Source organism: Bombus bifarius, unplaced genomic scaffold, assembly GCF_011952205.1.
Source record: "Bombus bifarius isolate JDL3187 unplaced genomic scaffold, Bbif_JDL3187 scf7180000007996, whole genome shotgun sequence".
Classification (NCBI taxonomy): Eukaryota; Metazoa; Arthropoda; class Insecta; order Hymenoptera; family Apidae; genus Bombus; species Bombus bifarius.
In genome coordinates, this window is record NW_022884376.1 from 1,505,269 (window position 1) to 1,526,485 (window position 21,217).

The window sequence follows — 21,217 nt, forward strand, 5'->3', positions numbered from 1 at the left end:
CACTTTACGACAATGCAACACTTGCGATATTATAAAATCCGTAATTATATGATCTTTTATTTCTCTTTACCGTGTTATTTATAGACTAAACTACAGGAATGAAACTTTGAATTGGTGATTTTCTGTCATCGTAGAAACCAAATCGACATTGTCATGGTCAGAGTTTGATTAATATTCTACGAAGACTTTACCAAAGAGCAACAAAGATACGCAAAGTATCGCAACAACGTAAAAGTGCAAGTGCATTTATAAAACAAGCAACTACACTTCGTAACTGCATTGTGCCTATTTTTCACGCGATTCACGTTTTATTGGCACGTGCCGCGAATATAATTCATGTTAATGGCTTTCTCAACGCGATATCTGTCGAAAATGTAACATTAACTTTCGACCAGGTAAGAAATCATCGACGATTGCAGAAGGCTGATTATAGGTAGTAGAAAATTTGCATTTTGCCAGTCATTATGGTTTTTGGAGGAGGCTGTGTAGGATTACTAACGGAAATTATACGGTAGGACAGTAAAGTCTTGTAATGGTAAAAAAAAGGAAAACGAATTTCAGCACGACTGAGCAGCCAATGACAGCGTTTGACGAAAGTTTTGCGCCGGAGAAAGAGAAACACTCCTCTAATAGCATGAAATTTCTTTTGTGAAACTTTTATGATAGACTGTGCCGTCAATTTCAGGCGAATTCACGCAAAACCTCACCGTACACTTTGTAAGTCGTCGCATCATACGCGACTCTATAGTCGATTCCACTAAATTAATCAATTTATTTAACGAGTATCATATACTGTGATCATCGTTGGTTCGTTGAAGTTTCTTATGTACCTTCGTAAAATTCATTATCTATATCGACTAAGCGTTCCTAATAAGGTATTCGTGGAAAAAGGAGAAAATCTATTTTTTGCAGCGTACCGAAATGTTCTACGTAGAAAAGAAACTGATACAAGAGACGATCGTTGTTTAAACATCCTCATCCGTTCTGTATGATAAATCTGGTATTACGTAAGCTTTAAAACGTTAATGAATAACATCTGGCTTCCTTCTTATCCTACCTTCTTTTTATACCAAACTCGAGAAAGAAGAAATTTACAACTTTGTTTAGTAATTTACCATATTAAATTACGTTCTTGGTTTCCTTTGAGCGCGTATCATTACCATATTTTATAGACGTAGCGCAGACGGCCCTCGTACAGAATATACTGAAATATTTATAAACCTAAATATATCTTTTGTGAATGTATTTCATCCGTTTTAAAAAATACGAAGAAAACAGAGATGTTTAACAACTCTTGTGTGGGAACTATCTCGTCTTTCAAAAAAAACGATCTCTCACTGCCTCTTTCATTTTGTCAACGGGCATGAAATTATGTTAACTAAGAATCTACGTGACAAGTTGTATTAAACAAGACGAGTATCGGGCTAAGGTAGCCACCGTTAGCGCTCACTTTTCGATATGGGGAGGTTTCTCCCCACCATTTTCTCGCACTTTCATTACTACCGAGATATTCAGCCGGCAAAGCAATTTTTCTACCACTGCTAGCCTCGTCGTCCTAGGTGATTCTTGGGCGTCGAATAAGAAGGAACCACACGGAAGGGAAGTCACACTGTCAGGAGTTGGAAGCCTAGTCCCAGATCGTTCAGGCAGTCGTGCCGCGGAGTTCATACTCTCTCCTTCCGTCCACTCTCGCTACTTTCTCAAAAGTATGATAACTAGGACGGGAGGGCCTCGAAACGAAGGGCCCATCGCCGGATGAATCGGAAAATGCAACCAGAAAGATTCACGTGACTGTGAGAGGAGTTGAAGAGATCAAGATCCGTCGTTGTCGGCATAGACGAGGAAGGCTAGCTGGGCATCGACTGTGATTACGAGTATTTTTTCTGTGATAGTTTACGATTTTTAAGATTTCCAGCGTGCACGAAAAACTCCGATCGGATATTCATCGAAACTACGTTAGCGAGATGCGAGATAGTTAGTTGAAGTTAATCGACCTGTGGACGATTCTATTTCTCTAGTGATTTGTGTAAAAGCAATTGAGACAACGATGAACCAAAAGTGGTATCTCGTCGTTCTTTTCGCGAGCTTCGCGATCTGCGGGGTGATAGCTTCGACCGTTCCAGAGAATTCAGTACGAGACTCTTTGGCGGACCAGCGAGTAAGAACTTTTACCGACGTCGATAAGATTCCGGATAGAAATTGGACCACGTTGTCGGAAGCGTTGGACCTCTTCGATGTGCGTTATCTTGCCAACAATTGGACAGAAGGGAAATACCCTGTTCAGGAGCAGTGTGCCAAAGATATTACGAGGTATATCAAAGGATTGAAGAATCACGAAGATTGGGCTGTAAAAGGTACGTCGAACTGATCGAACTTCTTCTAAAAATGTCGATGGCTTCGGTAGTTGGTTCCTGTTCAAATGTTTGACCATCGATTATTCGTTTGGAACTAACCGTGAGCAAACATTTTTCTCTTTTCTCGTGTACACGCGAGACAACGGTATTTCGTGAAGCGAGCAAAAATTTATTATACGAATAGAAAGTGTACGGAGTTACAGCGGCCAGAGATACGATTAACACGGCGTATGATTTCGTTGGCCTTTAATAGAAACAAACGTTTTCGGAGATCACGATGCAAATACGAGAAAGGAAGAAACGGACTCAAGCATAACGAATTTATCGGAAAATTAACGAGATTTATTAAAATCTCTCCCCATCTCGGATTTAACGTTTCTTATGAGATCACACGACTGCAGTAACGAATGAAATTCCACGCGGTTTAATTCACTTTCATCGGTAAGGAAATCGAAAGTCGATGGGTCACCGGTAACGGCGGGAGCTCGCCAGAATCGTCCTCGCTAAAACGCATCTGCCTTCCTCCCGGCAGTTCCTTTTGCTTTGCCTACTTTCATCGAGAAATTTCACTTTTCGCGACACAAAGAGCTACGCCATGGCTACTTGCACGACCGGCACAGGCTCGGCCCGACAACGAATCGCTTTCAATGTTTTACCGCTTGCCTCGGTCAATGCCACTTTTCGCAAGAGTCTCGTAGTGTTCCACTTTTCCGTAAGTATCGGCATTAACACGACCGTCGTGGCTTTCTGTCTCGGGACTTCGAATATTACCAGCGCAATTTACGCAGAAAATTGGTACACGATACACAGATGCACTTTAGTTCGAATTTTTTCCAAACGGAACACCGACCTGACATTTGCATCGATTGCGACACATTGAAAAAGAATGCCACTCAACATGTGTACTTAGATACTACCATCTACGCAATATCTAAGAATAGAATACGCTTTCCTACTGTCCATATATTACCCGTTACACTTTTCGGGTCGCATTTTCAAACGCTCTCTCGCCATTTGGTACGATCAGGGTCGCACCTGATACAGGTGAAAGGGTTAAGCGCGTCAGGATTGTTTCTCTCGTCTAGGTCTTTTCAATTTTAGACTCACGAGGTTCGATTTTACCGACGAACTTGGGAAAACCAGTGCCGCTATTGGTTTGCTCTGGCGTTACATATATCGCATCGCTGAATTTTCACTTAAGAAATGGACGGAAATAGGATCACGGAGAACGAATCTTTCGTACAACTAAATAAACACGTACGTAGTTGCGAGACGTACTCTCGGCGTCTGTTAGAAACGACTCCTGGAATATTCTATGCAACTGGCATAGCGTAACATTGAAATTCCGACGATTAAACATCGTACGATTATTTTCGATTATTTCGATACTTCCGAAAGCAGTGTCGGGACCGATAAACCGTACAATTCGCCTAAAGAGGAAGAAACTGGTTTTCGTTCTGGTACTTTCGACATATCCTGCTACGAAGAAGAAGTTGGTGGATGTATAGAAAATGAATAGCACTTGATGACTCGAGAAAGCAACGCTTCACCTTCGAAACAGTTTCCATACGAGGGACTATTTTTCCAGGAAAATTTCGCCATTAACAGGAAACGAACTCGAACGAGAAAGATGTTTATTTTGCTTAAATTTCATTTTTCTAAAATTCCCCATCGAGATAACCAGATAGAAAGCGTTATCTTACTCACCGTTAATTCGATCAAGCGAGAGTAAAATTACGTTAGGGTTTATTATTTCCGGTGAGAATTCTGTTTGTTCAATTCTGCCCAATTTCCAAGCGAAGGAAAAGTGCACGAAGCGAATTTCATGACTTTCTCCTCCCGTGACGCTCTGTGTTCCATTATCATTGTAGGAAGTTCAAAGCGCAATTACACGGTGAAAAATACCTCGAGGCTATTAGAGAGAGAACAAACAGCGTTGGAAACGTCATCTTTATGACATTCGAAATTTCTGTTCGTAACGATGCCGATTACTATGCAAATATTCGTCGTTTAACTTTCGATTGCATTCAACGTCGATCGACCTTCCCAGCTTCTTTAATATAGCTTTACGATATTCCATGTGTTAATCGTATCTATTGCGATATTTAAAATTAGTTCGTAGATTTTTTTTTTTTTGTTTTATTTGGAAGAATTTTACAATCAATTCTCATTGAGAATTATAAGTAAATTATTCCGGCGTGCTACTATGTCGCGCGTAGTTCGTAGATGTAGGAAAAAGCTTAACGAAGAAAATCTCCAACGTAACGAAAACGCGATAGGCGGAGTACGAATTTCTCCATTGTTTCACTTGTGTTTATAAAAATACAAATTTGCATAGACACGCGCGATCTAGCTATGCTGAGATTCGATGCTATTTCTAAAACAATGGTAGAGTTTCTTGGACGGTAGCGCGTCACGCTGCTTAACTCGGCGACAAGCTTATGGATGAGTGTTCTCGGGACTTCCGCGAATATCCTTCGCGATACGCGCAAAGGTAACGTTAGAAAGTTTCAAGGAAGACTCGCGCACGAAGAAACACGGTCGAAGTAGAAACCGCGGCAATTATCGAAATTACGTCACACCAGATACAAAAACCGCCCGGAGAAAGGATTACGTGGAAACCGGGCTTGCAAACGCAACTTTCACGTAACGCTGGACTTTTCTTCGGCTGTTCTCGATCCTTTATCATTCTGTTTCTCGGACTGCATAAACGCCGTGATATAATAACGGTTCGTGAACAACGTCGTTGGAACAGCAGCGTCTCAGTCTGTCGCTTCCTGGTTCGTGGAACACGTCGTTTCACGATCTATCGACATCTTCGAGCGGCCAGTTCTTGTATAAGACGCGTAAACGCGTATACACCCGCTTTCGACGAATCATGAAATGCTTGAAATGCTCGTTTAGATTATAATTACGCGCAGTTTACGCGTATCGGAACTTTTCTCGTGTCTGATTTAACGTTTCGACCTCAGGATTACATAAACAGATATTTCCTTATGTACTTTCTATTATATGTTTCGCTTCTAAACAGGTTTCCCTCCACATAAACTTGCACGGGCAAGTAGAACGCGTCCTACGCGAGTGCTTATTCTATTCTGTTCGAAACTTGCACCAATTTCAATGAAAATCAGCCGAATTGCCGCAACTGCAAACAGAGGCCGATCTACTTGATTTTCGTCTCTTTCGTTCGACGAGGTAGCGTTTCTTTCTAAAGTATGCACGAAAAGTAGGAAGCATGTACGTATCTGCGTTCAAAGTTACGTAACGACATTCCTGCCGAATACATTGCTAGCTGTTTGTCTTATGTACGTCAAGACCCTTTAATTAACGACAACTAAAGCCTGTTAAATAGAGAGAAAAGCACGCCTCCGTACGAATACCGTTTATCGGTAGAATTCCAGTGTTTAGAGTTATTTCGGCATTCGATCGAGCATTAAATTGCCAAGTTTATGAGCCATGTACGAAGTCGTTCGATCGTTCGTAGCATCCAACAATGAGTCGATAGTTCGCAGGCGAGTTTCGATAAATTTTCCTTGCAAAATCAGCCGATCGAGTACAAGCCGCTGGCTAACGTAACCAACGGACGTTTTCGTTCATCGATCACAGATTATGGAACACGTTTGAGTGGCCGTTTCACTTCCCACTCGTTAGAAAACAGAGTCGAACGCGTTATAACTTTATGCTGGTGTCGCATAACACAGCTTGATGCAACCGATCGATGGACGCATCCTCGGGCCATGGACTTTATCATTAACGAAAGAATTAACGAGAAACAGGAATCAAGACATCGCTTTTAAAACGGTTTTTTTACAATCCTTTATAAAAGGTCAAAATGATGTAACCAATACCGATAAATTTACCTTCGTATGTATGCATGTATGTAATAGGAATATCCCTAAATGATTCATATGTTAAAATGAAGGAAAGTTCAACCATGCGTATATTAATATTGCAACACAAACGACTACGTTAAGGGGAACCTTTCTCTTTCCAAATTACTTTCCCTAATCGATCGTGCATACGTGCCATTTAGAACGTTTAGTCGATCGGAAGCAAACGATAAAATAAACCGTTACATCCCACGATCCATAGGAACGATTACTTCAAATCCCAATTTCGATTTAATCGCCAGATTCTGGATTAACTCGCTTTAAAACTTCGTCTACTTATCGATCTTCGTTCCATCAAATTTTATTATTTGTTTATTCTCATTCCAAGAATTTTAATACAAATTTCAATGGTGGTTTTCAATTTAAGCGACGATCGTAATTAATCGTGACTCGCCATTCAAACGTGCAAAAGTCGGCGTCTTTCCCTCGTTAGCGTGAATGCGCCGAGAAATTTCGTTACATTCGCTGATCGACGAATAAGGAGTACACGCAACGAACTGAATCAGAGTTTTTTAGTAACTCTCGTTGCGATAGCTCTTGAACTTTATCAAGGAGACTGCGGCCATAAGCGTGTTATTCCAAGCAACAGACCTTGCAAACCGGTCGCACTCCCTGCATCGAACTCGTGGAATTCGCTTTGTTCCGTCCTCTAATTTCTCTTCCTTTTTTTTTTCCACGAGACTCTTTTTATCCACAGAAATCGATTCAATGCCATTGTGTGTCGCCATTCGTTAGCGCATCCCACGTACGTCCTGAAAAGGTAACTGACATTATAAGATAGCGTAAGTCACGAACTGCTGAATATTTTGAACGATAACGAGTAAAAATATCCCTTGTATGTTTCTTGTTCTCTTCCGTATTTGTTCGAGTACAAGGAAACGAAACAACCGCTGATAAATTAATAGGGCGAGAGTAAGCAAGATGGTTCCATTTTTTCGCGAATCAACGAAGAAACGACACGAGTCACGCGTACAGATTGAACTTGACTTTCGTTGTTCAACGAAGGATTGTGTCAGAGATCACCGCACGTACGCAAAATCCATTGTTATTCTAATTTCTTTGCGGTTACGCGTATACGATTCTACTTTTGTGCGAATGGAATCGATAATAGGATGTCTCTGAGTTGCGTTGTTTGTCGGGTTACGGTAGCGTTTGTAAAAGTTCCATTGATCGAATCCAAATACCAAATAGGCAAGGTCAAGAATTACTTTCGAATTGGAATTGTCTGATTCATAGATTAGTCGAATAAGACTAGCAGCGAAATAATAGAATTAGGAAAATGGAGAAGAAGCAAAGTCTCAGTGGTAATATCGAACCGGTGAGACGATGTACTCAATTGTACAGGAAATCAATTACAAAATGTTTCGAAGGGAAACGTCGGTATATTTGTTTCTGTGTAGAACGATGACATTGCGATTTATCCTACAACTGCAATTTACGAATGATGTAACGAATCGTGATTAGTAATTACGATACGCGCCGTATATACTACATAGCGATCTATGGAAACGGTTTGAACACCACCACGATAATGATTAGGATAATTAGATAATATTACTTTCTTCTGGAATATAGAAAGTTCTTGTTAGAGAACAGCTGGATTCCCAGCTCGCGATAGATGTCGTAATCTTTGGTAATGAAAATTATGTAGCAGAACCACGTCTACGGTCGAACGTCGGTTATGAAAGTGTAAATGAATACCGCGCACTAATATTTAGCTTACGACATCAAACGATTCTCTGTTACTGAATATTAAGTAAGAACGCGGGAAATCTCTATCGTATAAACGAACAATTATTCAGCAACGATGAAAATACCGTGAGCATTGGAATCCTTCGTCGAGTACGTTTATATGCTACTCGCATAAGTTTCGAGGCATATCCAAACATTAGCTTCCATTGGTATTTCATCCAAAGTAATCCGGAAATGGCCACTCGTCGAGCAGAGAGAAAGTGTCTTGAACGATGAAGTAGGTCATCGGCTAGCTAACATGCAAGTCATCCTACACAGCAAAAGAGTACGCTTACCGGTTTCACAAAGCCTTTAGAAGATCTTGCTTTACTAATCGAAAGATCACATCAAATTTTTCTTTTCTTGCAGCGAACGATGCTTCAGGCAGATATACCAACGGCTTCCTATGGGGAAACTCCTACTATGTCGGTTCAGCTACCCAGTGTGCCTACATCAACGAAGACTATGGAAGAAAAATAGTGAAAATCCAAGAGAAACCGATGGAGGAGGCGAAAGAGTTTAACAGCGAGCCGCAAAAAAGGCACGGCGGCCTCACTGAAAATAATCTCTGGACCGGGACAAGATCGAATAAGTCGCCTCACAAATTGGGATTTTATATGATGACCATTTCAGTGAATACCACTTTATTTCCTACGGTAAATAGTTGAATATTATTTAACAACTTTCCGCTTGGATAATCGTCTGTAATCGTTGCTTAACGTTAATTGCAGACAAGAATGATTTATCTAGGAGTATGTTTACCTTTCTCGTGCAACGCTTCCGACGTTTCTGTGATAGCAAAACTCGCTGCCAGCGAACAAGCGATGAAACATTCGACGCTTCACAAGGTTCGAGATCAGCATGATATGTACGATATGTACGAGGACCCAGTCTTCTGGATTCTATCGTACGTTGAATCGTATTAAAACCAAACTAGAGAAATATTAAAATAAATGAAAATTAAAAACATTGGGAACGTTTCAGTGGTGTGACCGTTGTGGTTGTCTTGCTGATGGCAATTGGGACCGGATATGATATCTATATAACGAGAAAATATACTCGAGGAAGAAAAGTGATTTACGATTTGGAAAGGCACGCGAAACTTGACCAGTTAACTGGCAGAAGTCAAAAGTCTCTCAATACTGGTAAGATAATTTCTTCTCTTCGAACGTCCTTCTTGTAATATTGCTTTTCTTGACGCGGCTTCGAGAAAACGCAGTATCTCTCTCGTGCTCGTTCCCTTTACCGAGAACAAAAAGGTGACTAACACTTACAGACGATCACAAGACAAGGGGACAGTAGCAAAGACAGTGACACTCTTTTATCGTTATATTTCGCAGCTTTTCAAGGTAAGGTCTACCTTCCTGTTCCAGCGGCAGAAGCTATCATCAACGGACCCCAATCCTTAGCAGTTAATAACAACAACGATCACGAAGGTAGTCTACGCTCAGACAGTCCGAAAGTACATAAATTCAGTAAGCGATTCTTTGTTTTAATAAAACACCTTGATACGTAATCACTACAAGAAGCTACAAGATATTAATTGCTAATCTTCCATTATTTGGATGCTAGGTGTCTTCGAGGAGTTGCTGCTTTCTTTCTCGGTTCGAGCTAATGTAAAAATTATTTGTGACGATAAAGTCGGAGGTGATACGATCAGTACCATTCATGGCCTCAGAGCGATATCTATGGCCTGGGTTATTCTCGGTCACACTTGCATTATCATCTTCAAGTACTCGGATAATATGGAATATCGAAAAATTGTGGAAAGAAAATTCCTCTTTCAAACTATAACGAACGGAGCTTTCAGCGTCGATACGTTTTTCTTCATGGGAGGCTTACTCGTGAGTTTCCTCTACTTCAGGACAAACGCGAAAGGAGACTTGAATAAACTTACGCAGGGCACACGGGGCATCGTCGCAGGTGGCCTCAAGTTCATCGGTCTTCTCATGTACCGATTTTGTAGACTCACAGCTCCCTACATGTTCATACTCGGAGTTAATCAAATCGTAATGAAATGGTTTCATTCGAATTCCGTGTTTGAACCACCGACCGCGGATCATTACAACTGTCCCAACTACTGGTGGAGGAATTTACTCTATATCAATACTTTATTCCCGGTAGACCAAATGGTGAGTCGCCCGATCGTTTTTCAAATTTTTACAAAAAATTCCCACTTTAACTTGAACGAAAAGAAGAATATATCTATTCGCGCTTCGTAGCTTTGTAGTTTCATAATAATTGAAGATTAATACCTAGTGTATCGCGCATTTTTTCAGTGCATGATTTGGAGCTGGTATGTTGCGGATGACACTCAATTTTACATTATTGGCGCCGTGATATTAGTTTTAGCGACAAACCACTTTAAAATTGCAACCTTCGCGATGACTACTTTACTACTAAGCTCCTGGATAACAACAGGATACATTGCTTTGATAAATAATCACATGCCAAGCTCGGACGACCCGTTGGCGCTTTTCGATAAGATCTACGATAAACCATGGACTAGATTAGGTCCTTATCTTATAGGCATGTCGGTAGGATACTTCCTTTTCAAGACTGATTGCAAAATAAAAATGTCCAAGGTACATTGAAGTTAATAGTCGTGAAACAATTAATAGTCGAATAACGATAATTTTACTATGAATTATAATTTCATCGTTTTCAGACGACAATTTGCATAGGATGGCTCCTTTCTTCGGCATCTCTTTCAAGTTTATTGTATGGTCTGTACGAAACAGAACTTAGTCCTATAATGGCAGCTAGTTATTCTTCGTTAAGTCACAGCATATGGGCGCTTGGTTTATCGTGGATCGTCGTTGCATGTAGCACAGGTTACGGAGGTAAACATTATCAAATTAAAAATAGCTATAGAAACACAATTTTAATTATCTATACCTATATATATAGGATACGTGAATAGTATTCTGTCAGCACCGATTTTATATCCAGTTAGCAGAATAACGTATTGCGCTTACTTGGTACATCCGCTTGTGATTCGAATGACGCCTATGAACTTGGACTCACCACTTCATTTAGGAAAATATACCATGGTGCGTCGATATAAAAGTAACAAATTTATCTTCTCTAGATATTTATCAATAGATTTAACATAACGATACATTTTTTTAGATGATCACTTTCTTTGGAGCACTGGTTTCATCGTATATATTATCATTTATCATATCGGTATCCTTCGAAGCTCCTATTGTGAGCATGTTAAAGATACTTTCCCCCAAGAAACGGAAACGCATACAATGATGCAATGACGCGATTATTTGGCATACTATATTTCTAACTAAAATTATTTGTCTTTATTGTATGTAATTAATGTAAAGAAGAAATTAGGAATCAGTGAGAAAATGTAGACGCGTGCGTATAAAAATTAAGCACAATTATGCATTATTACACTATTCTGCATAGTAATGTAAGTATTTCGCATAGTGTTAAGGTTACTATGTATTATTACTTATAAAATAAATTATTTACCTTTGTATATCTGCATTCTTCATCGTACAGAAGAACAAAATCCTTATTTATGTACCATTATATTTTATTTGTAGATATAACATAGAAAATAAATAGTATATCTTTTGTGTTTACATAAAAAAAGTTATTCCACATCTTATACAATGTTTTCAGTAGATGTTAATAACTTTTAACACTCTTAACGTATAATAATAAAAAGGAAAACAATATAACTCATACACCTCCTTCTACTGCAACTTCTGTATTGGCTTCGACGTAATGCGGTCCTTGAGTTACAAACTCCGCGAACCTTTGCATTATATTTGCATCGAATACATTTTGTTCAGCTTCGGCTAGCTGTTTTACAATTGCGTATTTAGCTTCCTTACATTCTTTAAATGATTCGACGTTCCTGTCCAACAGAAATTCAACCAGACCTGGGTAAGAGGACATGTATTCTTGACCCCATACTTGAGATGCCACAACTGCCATCACCTCTAAACTTGCTTGCCTAATATCTGCAAATGGTTGCCTACACAATGCCAGAATCATACCCATAGGATCATCGCACATAGAGTTAAACCATGATTTTGTCAGTGACATAATTCTGTTGTCTTGTTCTGTTTTTTGTACATCAAGTATGAGAGCCAAGTTATTAAGCCCACGAATTCTTAATGCTGTAGGCATTCTTTGTATTATGTCAGCAATTTTTTTCAATGCACACGGCATTGCATCTCCCAAAGCTTGCAGAGCATATTTACCTTCCGCACGCATAGAAACATGTCCCAATGTGTCTAAAGCAACACCAAGGATAGTTTGATCACCACTCTCTATTACTTCAAATAATGCAGAGACGACAATTGGATATTTTGAAAATATTTCGTTAGGCCAATAACGTGCAACGTTTCCAAAAAATTTCATTAATCCAGGAATCAACAAATTTGACAATGGATTTTCATTGGCCTGTGTTATTTTTTGAACAAATTTTTTTATGACTTCTTGTTGCTCTAAGTAATTTAATCCTTCCTCTGTTAATGCCAATTCTGTCAAGATTTCTAATGCATTTATCTGTAGCAATATATCTTCATTTTCAAGCACCTCGAACAAACTATTTAAAAATCCTGATTGAACAGAAGCTTCTAGACCTTCTTTTGAAGATTTTGCTACATCCACAACAATTTCGTATATACGAAAACTAACAGTATCGTTTTTTACTAACAATCTAGCAAAACTTCTTAATAGTTCACCTGTATATAGAATTTGCAATCCATTTGGATTTTTACCAATTTCTTTCATTATACGCATTGCACAATTAGCTACCACCAGATTGTCATCTCCGATCCTATTTATGACAGCAACCAGTAAATTGACATCTCTGAGCAGCAAAGGTAACTTTTGGGGATTAGAAACAATGCAGGAAATTTCATGCAACGCAAGTGACCTAACTACATCAGCTGGATGAATTATCAACTGAGATATTTCTGTTGAATATCTTCGATATACTTCTCCAGGTTCTAAAATGCCAAACAATGCCTTCAAAATGTCACATACTTGATCTACAAATTCTCTGTAAGGGAAAAGTAGTAAATAGTTTTATAGTTATTTAATTTCTTGATGTTCTTCCACTATTGTATTAATATTATAATAGATTATCTAGCAAAAACGCAATTCTTTATTTATAATATATTTGTAGCTTTTTTCATCCTTCTTTTAACAAAATATATGAAAAAATAAAAAGAAAATATATTTTAAAAGATATCTTAAAGATCACTAAAAATTGTTTCATGAAATCAGTATTGTTATGATACCTGTCATTTGAGGTTAATTGAGCAAACAATAGACTAAAATCCGCATTGCGAGAGATCTGCTCAATTTCTCTATTGCTTAAATTTCCCAATTTTATTTTTATATTAGATAAAATATTATGTTTTTCTTCTACGTTATTTAGTTCGCAAAAACGAACAATTGCGAATTCCAACCACTGTGCCATGGCCGTTATACTGACATTACTTTTTTGAAAGTATTGCCAGAGAGGAAATAAGAGTGCTCATACTTATGGATCCGGTTGTTCCCGAACCAGTGCTGCTCTCAGCGGCCCAGTGCTGAAGGTATATTGAAATTATTACATCGCACTACTGATCCATTATCGTTTGAGAAGAAAGATTTTCTTTATTTCTCTAAAACAATTAATTTCTTTCTCTTAGGCAACTAATTTTAATTATTTTGCGATTTTGTCATTTGCATAGGCTCTTATAGCGTGGAACCACAGCGGGTATACCTCGTTTCTGTCACAGCTAAATAGGTTCTTGTATATGCTAGCGTGAAACTCCTTCAGCACTTAGCCGCGTGGTGCAGCACCTATACCTTGGGACACTTAGAACAATCGTGAACCTCCGTCAGAACCCTCATTTTCTCTTTGGCATTATCAAGTATTACTAGTTGAGCTTCACAATGCCAACAAATCAAATACCAACTTAAAACAGTGATGACTTTTAAATATCAGATCTGATTAGATAGTGTTCAAAAAATGAAATCAACTTCTTATCCATATCTTCCAGTATTTAAACTTCATTACTCTTTAAAATTTTATATTGTTTTATATATAATTGCAAACTATTATAATATTGTACGAGCATAATAAAATTACTATTTTATTTTAAATAATTGTAATATTTACTAAAAAAATTGTTAACAAAATAATGAATCAACAATATTTCATACATTATAAAAACCACATATCATTAAAAAGAAAACAAAATATGTAATTATTTAGAATCTTGATCACAAGTTATAATATAGTGCTATAATAATATATAATATATAATAAGGTATCATCAAAGAGGAAATTTCCTCTTAGGTATCATTTAACAAATTAAAAATAAAATCAAAATGTTGAAAAGAAATGAATGAGAAATGTATGAAAACATTTTTATTTTTCTTTTTTATTCAACTATCTTAAACCTATAATTTTAAAAACTAGTAACTAAAGAAAAATTTAATGTGTGCGCATGCAACGAATATTCACTATTGTCTCGTATATTACGGTAAAAGGGATCTTTTGAAAAATACTTAAAAATTCATCAAATTTTGATAAAGAAAAAAACAAATGCATATAGTAGACAAAATTTTTAGAAGAAGAATCTTGTTTTTTATTATATAAAAAATTCTATTTCGTTAACATATTTACTGTTTTCTGAGGGTCAATGAGCTTTCGTGCTTTGCACTTGACCCAGGTTCTACTCGGACCATATAACTTCTTCCGTCAGTACATTCTTGTACGTCATAAAACGTCGTACTGTATGGTTGTGTTTTCGGTTGTTACTCTTTCCATTAACACAAGGTAATAAGGATTGAATGTACATAATGACATTTAAAAGTTTATCAAATTTTTTGCAACCGTACAAGTATTGTACCTCTATGATTTATGAAGCCAAGCATGCACTATTGTAATGACATATCCCGTATTTTTATGTTACCTTATCAGGTCATTCAGTGATACCTGTTACTATGTCCTATTATACACTGTGTGTGTATGAAAATTAGCTCCTTCTACAATTTTCTTATAAACAATTACTAATACTTGAGTCAAAGTTAAAAAGATCGTTCATACATATACACGCTTACAAACATACATGATTAAATAAAGTTGTAAATATATGGTATTCAAAATTACATTTCTAATACATTTTAATAAAGTTACTTGAACATCGATTTTTTAAAAATATACTGTTATTGCTAATTGTCAATTATATATATTTCTCTATATTTTGTTAATGAATTATTGTTATGTAACTAAATATACAGGAATAAATTCTAACTGTATAACTAAAAAAAGCTTTTGTATAAATAAAATAAAAAAAATTCTTATTTTTCAATACTCTCTAAATTTATAAATTATTCTTTATAGTATTGTGTAAGAAATGGCGGTAGATTTGGATCCAAATGATCCTGAAGTACGATTATCACAATTTCTTTATGTTGGTAAAGAATATCCTGATTATCAGCCTGGAAACTGGTTTGTTCATGATTATTTTCTGGCTAAAAATGTCCTGTCTATTGAAGAATTAGCTGAAAATACAGAGAAGCAATTATTACCAATTGAAATCATCACAAAGGTAAGATCTCATGATAAATATTAAAATCAATTATATATAATTAATTTATGATAACGATTTAAAACATTTTATCTTTTACAGGCATTTGAAAGTAATCTTGTCCCTAATCCAGAAACATTGGTATTTGCTCTTGCTGTTTGCTGTAGACAGATGAAAAGTGAAAGTTTACGTCATGCAGCATATACAGTTTTAAACAAAATTTGTATATCACCACAGCATTTCATTTTGTTCATAAAATTTGCTTCTCAAATAAGTAAAAAAAAAGAACTTGATGCAACTGGTAGTTCAAAACATGGATGGGGTCAAGGTTTAAGAAAAGCTGTAAATAACTGGTATTTATCAAAAACACCAATGGAATTAGCAAAGTGTGTTACAAGATATAAAGGCAGATATGGTTGGAAGCATAAAGATATCATAAAATTGTCTCATCCTGTACCTCTTAATCCTGGTATTTGTCTAATTTATTTAATATTTATTAATCATATATAAGTAAACATAATTTTAACTAAACAGTACGCTGCTAAATAGGGGGAGGAATGGTCCTTAGATATGTAATACATGGTTTAGAAGAAGTGAAAAAATACTGTGCAGAAGATCCCACACTTAAAGAAATTCTAGATTATATTGAACATGTCGAAGACTTTAAACACTGTACGGATGAAGTACGAGCAGCAGGTCTTTTAGAGATGTACAAACTAACATTAGATCATGTACCCGGACACTTGCTAAAATCTAAAGAGGTATAACTAAAAGACAACTAAAATTCTTTAGAAAATAAGATACACTTGGTTTATAATTATGAATAATATGTAGGTTTGGAATGCACTAATACCATCAATGAATTTAGTCATGCTTTTAACCAATCTACAAAGAATACACAATCTTAAATTACTGAAACCAACCTCGCCAACAGTTTCCAAAATAATAGATCAAATCACTAATGAAGAAAATATTGCCCGAGATAAGGTTCATCCAGCTTTAGTATTAGTTACAATAAGAGATTATGAAAATTCTGGAAAGTAAGTCGTAAAATAAAATAATTTCCAGTGTGTCTTCCTTTTCTATATTTTATTAATATTATCTAATATGTAACTTTTGAAGACCATTAACGTACGAAAAGAGAAAAATCAAAGAACAAATTGATAAACCATCACCAGTTCTGTCAAAACCAAATTCTAAAATCATTGATGCCCTTTACAAAATGTTGAATATTTCCTTCCTTGTAAGTATAAATAAAAAATGCTCATAAAGCATTCATATATGTATTTATTTACTATATTAATTATTTTTATCTAGCATATTCAACCAACTGGTTTACGTTATATGGTGACGATCAATACGAATAAAGCAATGTTGGAAACAAATACTTGGCGTAGCGGTAACGTGAATGGTGCAGAAGCTGCGTGCATGATTGCACTTGCACTTCTTCGTAGTGAGAAGAGCGTCACCATTGTCACGTTTAAGAATCTTGGAATTCATGTTATGAATATTGATAAAACTGCTTCCTTTGGTCAAGCTATGAAAAGATTACAACAAATGCCTGGTGGAAACATAAATTTGGCTAAACCAATATCATGGGCTGCTCACCAAAATTATAAATACGACGTATTTATTAACATTGTAGATCAAATATTTGAGAAGTTTGATACATCTGAAAAAGCTCTTGAGGCATATAAAACAAAACTCAAACTTACGAATACAAAGTATGTCTTTCTAAATTACTTTTTTGCAAAAATTAACATACGAACATATTGTACATTATTTAATTCTTTTCAGATTAATAAATTGTGCTGTGTGCTCTTCGTCGACTTATCGTAAGCAGAAGAGTGACAAGAATGTTTTGACAATTAACGGCTTTGATGCTAGTGTTCCTGTAGTTATACAGGCTTTTGCAAAATCTCTATTTTAGTCACTGCATGCGTAACAATTTCTTCTTTGGCAAGCAGTACTAGCTAATCAATTATTACGCTTTGAAAATGACATTAATTCAATGTTTAAACAGATAAGTCTAAAATAATTTTTATGAGTCCATCGATTAAGAAATACTTCAAAATAGTTAGATTACTACAAATCAGACTCGTAAAATAGTTTCCAATAATCTATAAATGTTGCTAGTCTGATACTTATACAGTAGTCAGAGCATGCACTAGTTGAGCATATAAACTAATTGAAATTAAACTTAAAATCACTATCAACGTGCAACTTTTGCGTATTTGTAAGTACCACAAAAACTGGTAAATGAGGCTTAAACTTTTTCATTTATTGAAATTCTGCTATTAAAACGAAGGAGATTATTAATAAATGATAATGTTTGACTATTCAAAAGGACACATTCAGGTAGAATGTAAAAACAATTTATCTTAGAATGCCGAAAATATTATTTAGTCTAAACGAATTCTTTCCGTACTGAAATATTAATATTGACAATTCACATCAATCATTTTAGTACAAAACTATACTTCTACATTTAATGTACATTTTTCCTTTGTTTGTTTAACCCCTTTCCCTACGATTTAAGTTCCGAATGCAGTCAAGAAAAAAGAGAATTTGTCGCATGTTGCCCGAAGGACGTACCACGGTTCTCGCACGTGTTCTTCATGTTTGGCCCGAAGGACGTACTATGAGTCTACCACGACGTTGTAGATTAAGGGGTTAGGTTTTATATGATGAAAGGAAGAACGATTCGGCACTTAATTATTTTTTATTACTAATTCCTAATCCTATAATTATATCATGTTAATACTAACACATTACTAAACATTACTAAATAATTACTGCATGTTTTTAGTGTTTAGGGTGAGCTGTGTAACTTTTGATTGTAATTTTATTTGTCTTTAGAGAGTGATCCAACAAATTTTGTAAATATTTATTTAAAAGAACGATACAATGATAAATGAATTAATAATTGACAAGTAAATGAATGTGATACACCTGTGATCAACCACTTGATTAGATAAATGAAAATGTTTGAAACGGCATGGGCCATCTTGTATCATTTAGAAAACAGGTACATGTTTACTAATTTATCGCTTTCCATTTGATAAAATTAGTTGCACAGCTAAAAAAATTAGGATAAGACTGCATATTAGATACAAAATAAGTATCTTGAATAACCCAAGGTGCATTTTTAACTAATGGTAAAAGATACTTTTACTTTAATATTGCCTGCTTATTTCCACTGGTTGGCGGTAAAGCTTTCTGTAATATCTTTAATAAGATATATAGATGTAACGTGATCTTTAAGATGATACATTATTGAAGACTGGTGTGCTTCTGGAAATTCCAATAAGAATTTGAAAAAAAAGATAGAAATGTTGAAAATTTTCCCACTGTGATATGCATTTAGCCCCAAAGAATGTAGATTTACATTAGTATAATTTTACTGTTATTTCATATTTGCCATATCCAAAGTAAATGCGACAAATACTAAATACACTACTAATATAATACTGTGATACAGAGTACATTGTTATTGTTCAAACTAGGTGAAAAAGTAAGTAAATGTAACCAGAGGCGCACCATGTATCTGCTTCATTTGTTGATTAGTATCTATATCTATTAGCACATCAGTTTTTGTTAAAAAAAAATGTGGCAGTATCGAGAGATACCTCTGCTTCTATTTCGATCCTTGAATTACCCTCGTGGGATCCTTTGATTTCCAAAGCGAGAAGCAAACTCTTCTTAAGAAATGTTGCTAAAAAGTACAGCGTGGATGGATTCTCAGGTCTGACAAACATTTAAATTAAGTGCTTAAATATTCACGTGTTCTTTCCAGCCTACTTGGTAATTCATAGATCGACGTTAATTACATATTATTAATTTTAATACATATAAATCTGCAAAGTATAAGAACATTATAGTTTCTTCAAAGAGAAAAAGTAAGATTTAAGCAGAATTATGTTTGTAATACCGAAAATAATTATTGTATGAGAAGTTAAATATTTCCGAATGAAGTTCATTCTGTAATCTTCAGCCTTAGCTGCGCGACGCCTTAGAAGACTATCTAAAAATGATAAGTTATTAAAAAATAAAAATATTTTTAGATAAATTTTTGGTAATAGACATTCATGAAGTTTTATATTGCATTTGGAAGATTACTTATATAAAGTATTAACACTTAGCAACCGCGCGTGCCACACCGAACTATACTATTCTCATCGTGCTCGAACAAGTCAACACCACTAAATTGGTGTATTTTATTATATACTGTACTTTATAAAAGCTGAAAAGGTCCAATTACTTGGAAACAATTCCATGTAAACAATAACTGATAATAATAAAAGAAAAACGCGTTCCTAAGGTCTAAATGGGAGATGTCCGATCGACCGTGTAGCGATTTACTTTAATGTGGAGAGATCTCTCCATTTGGTTGGCTAAGTGTTAAATTTTGTCGTCTCATAAAAGGGAGGAAATTAATTTTTTTCGTAAAAAACATTACGAAAGATAGGCGAAAAAATATCTTAATAGTCGCGCATCTAGTTATTATTTACTCATTAAGAGTAATAGAATATATGCTACATCTATACTTGTAGCTTATTTTAATCGTTTACATCATGCAAAGTAGTTTAACATACATGTTTTTATTTAACGATCGAAGAGAAACATATAAATTTTAAAATAATCATTAATTATGTATTATATCACTGTCATTTTACAACTGCCATTTTTATTGCATATTATATTTTACGATCTTTAATTGACTTGGCAATGGTATTGAAACGTAATGATTATCAATATTGTAATCATTAATCATAAAGAAAGTATATACTTTTAGATTTTTTAATGCTTTTGATGAAATTATGAAGAAAATTTCTTTTCGATCGTATAGCTTAAATTAGGCATGTTCATTGTCTATCGTAAGAATACGTCCGATGTTAAAAACGGAATGTTAAAAAGAAAAAAAAAAGAAAAAACATAAAAACTACCGCAATGCAAAAACAGATCCACCTGCAAAGATACTGTACACGTGCGCTTTTCTTTTAAAGTCCACACAAGAGTTCAGGTTGTACTGTTCTACCTATATGAAATATGAAAAACAATATATTCAATGTGTTAATGCTAGTTAAGAAGAAAAAAGAATATTTACCGTAAGAAAAAAAGAAGAAATGAAAATTTTACATTTCGTAATGAATGATGTGCGTAACGCATAAAAAGATAAAGCAAGTTCAAACAAAAAAGTTAGCTTCCTTATAAGAAATGATCTGGTTTTTCGACCTGAGATATTTAATTTTCATCAGGAAGCACAAATTATTCATTTCATGAATATATATTCATATAAATATTTTACACACGAACATACTGTTGATTAATTATCGGAGTCTCGACTTATACATAATTGTAATGACATGTTCTTTAGGATTAATGAGATTCAAAAAAGGGAAGAAAAACTTATTGTACCTGCATTTTTAGTGTACTACCCTCCGATGATCCGTTAGAAAAGTGCTCACCATCTATCACATATAAACCTTTTTAAGCAATGCCAAAAAAACTGTTAAATGTTACGATTGTACAAAAAGAATTAAAAAATACCTCGTATATATTTTGAATATATCGACGGATTCACAATTGGGTTGCACTAATTATGCCTCCGAAAATGCCTACTTTTCGGCCTTACTGTTTTTATTAAAGGAAAAAGTACTCTAAACTTGCAAAGTAGACA

At 35.5% G+C, this 21,217-nt stretch overlaps 3 protein-coding genes across 4 annotated transcripts; 2 read left to right on the plus strand and 1 right to left on the minus strand.

Moving 5' to 3' along the window:
• The first annotated feature begins 1,962 nt into the window (after positions 1 to 1,962).
• On the plus strand, positions 1,963 to 11,471 carry LOC117205977 (nose resistant to fluoxetine protein 6). 2 transcript variants are annotated; one of them, XM_033444867.1, is made up of 10 exons: positions 1,963 to 2,354; positions 8,345 to 8,631; positions 8,707 to 8,882; positions 8,960 to 9,120; positions 9,316 to 9,450; positions 9,548 to 10,107; positions 10,255 to 10,560; positions 10,644 to 10,818; positions 10,886 to 11,028; positions 11,108 to 11,471. In XM_033444867.1, the coding sequence occupies exons 1-10, from the start codon at positions 2,048 to 2,050 to the stop codon at positions 11,234 to 11,236; spliced, it is 2,379 nt and encodes a 792-aa protein (XP_033300758.1). In that variant the 5' UTR covers positions 1,963 to 2,047; the 3' UTR covers positions 11,237 to 11,471. The 2 variants fall into 2 exon arrangements, with proteins under 2 accessions (XP_033300758.1, XP_033300759.1); XM_033444868.1 differs by having other exon boundaries at positions 9,349 to 9,450.
• Positions 11,472 to 11,507: 36 nt separating this feature from the next.
• LOC117205978 (26S proteasome non-ATPase regulatory subunit 5) lies at positions 11,508 to 13,527 on the minus strand. Its single transcript, XM_033444869.1, has 2 exons — positions 13,252 to 13,527; positions 11,508 to 13,010 (listed from the first exon to the last, which is right to left on the minus strand). Exons 1-2 carry the CDS (start codon positions 13,431 to 13,433, stop codon positions 11,678 to 11,680), a joined length of 1,515 nt encoding a protein of 504 aa, XP_033300760.1. The 5' UTR covers positions 13,434 to 13,527; the 3' UTR covers positions 11,508 to 11,677.
• Positions 13,528 to 14,452: 925 nt separating this feature from the next.
• LOC117206030 (60 kDa SS-A/Ro ribonucleoprotein-like) lies at positions 14,453 to 19,640 on the plus strand. Its single transcript, XM_033444992.1, has 8 exons — positions 14,453 to 14,783; positions 15,351 to 15,558; positions 15,640 to 16,006; positions 16,087 to 16,298; positions 16,372 to 16,577; positions 16,660 to 16,780; positions 16,855 to 17,261; positions 17,335 to 19,640. The coding sequence occupies exons 2-8, from the start codon at positions 15,364 to 15,366 to the stop codon at positions 17,465 to 17,467; spliced, it is 1,641 nt and encodes a 546-aa protein (XP_033300883.1). The 5' UTR covers positions 14,453 to 14,783; positions 15,351 to 15,363; the 3' UTR covers positions 17,468 to 19,640.
• Positions 19,641 to 21,217: the final 1,577 nt, after the last annotated feature.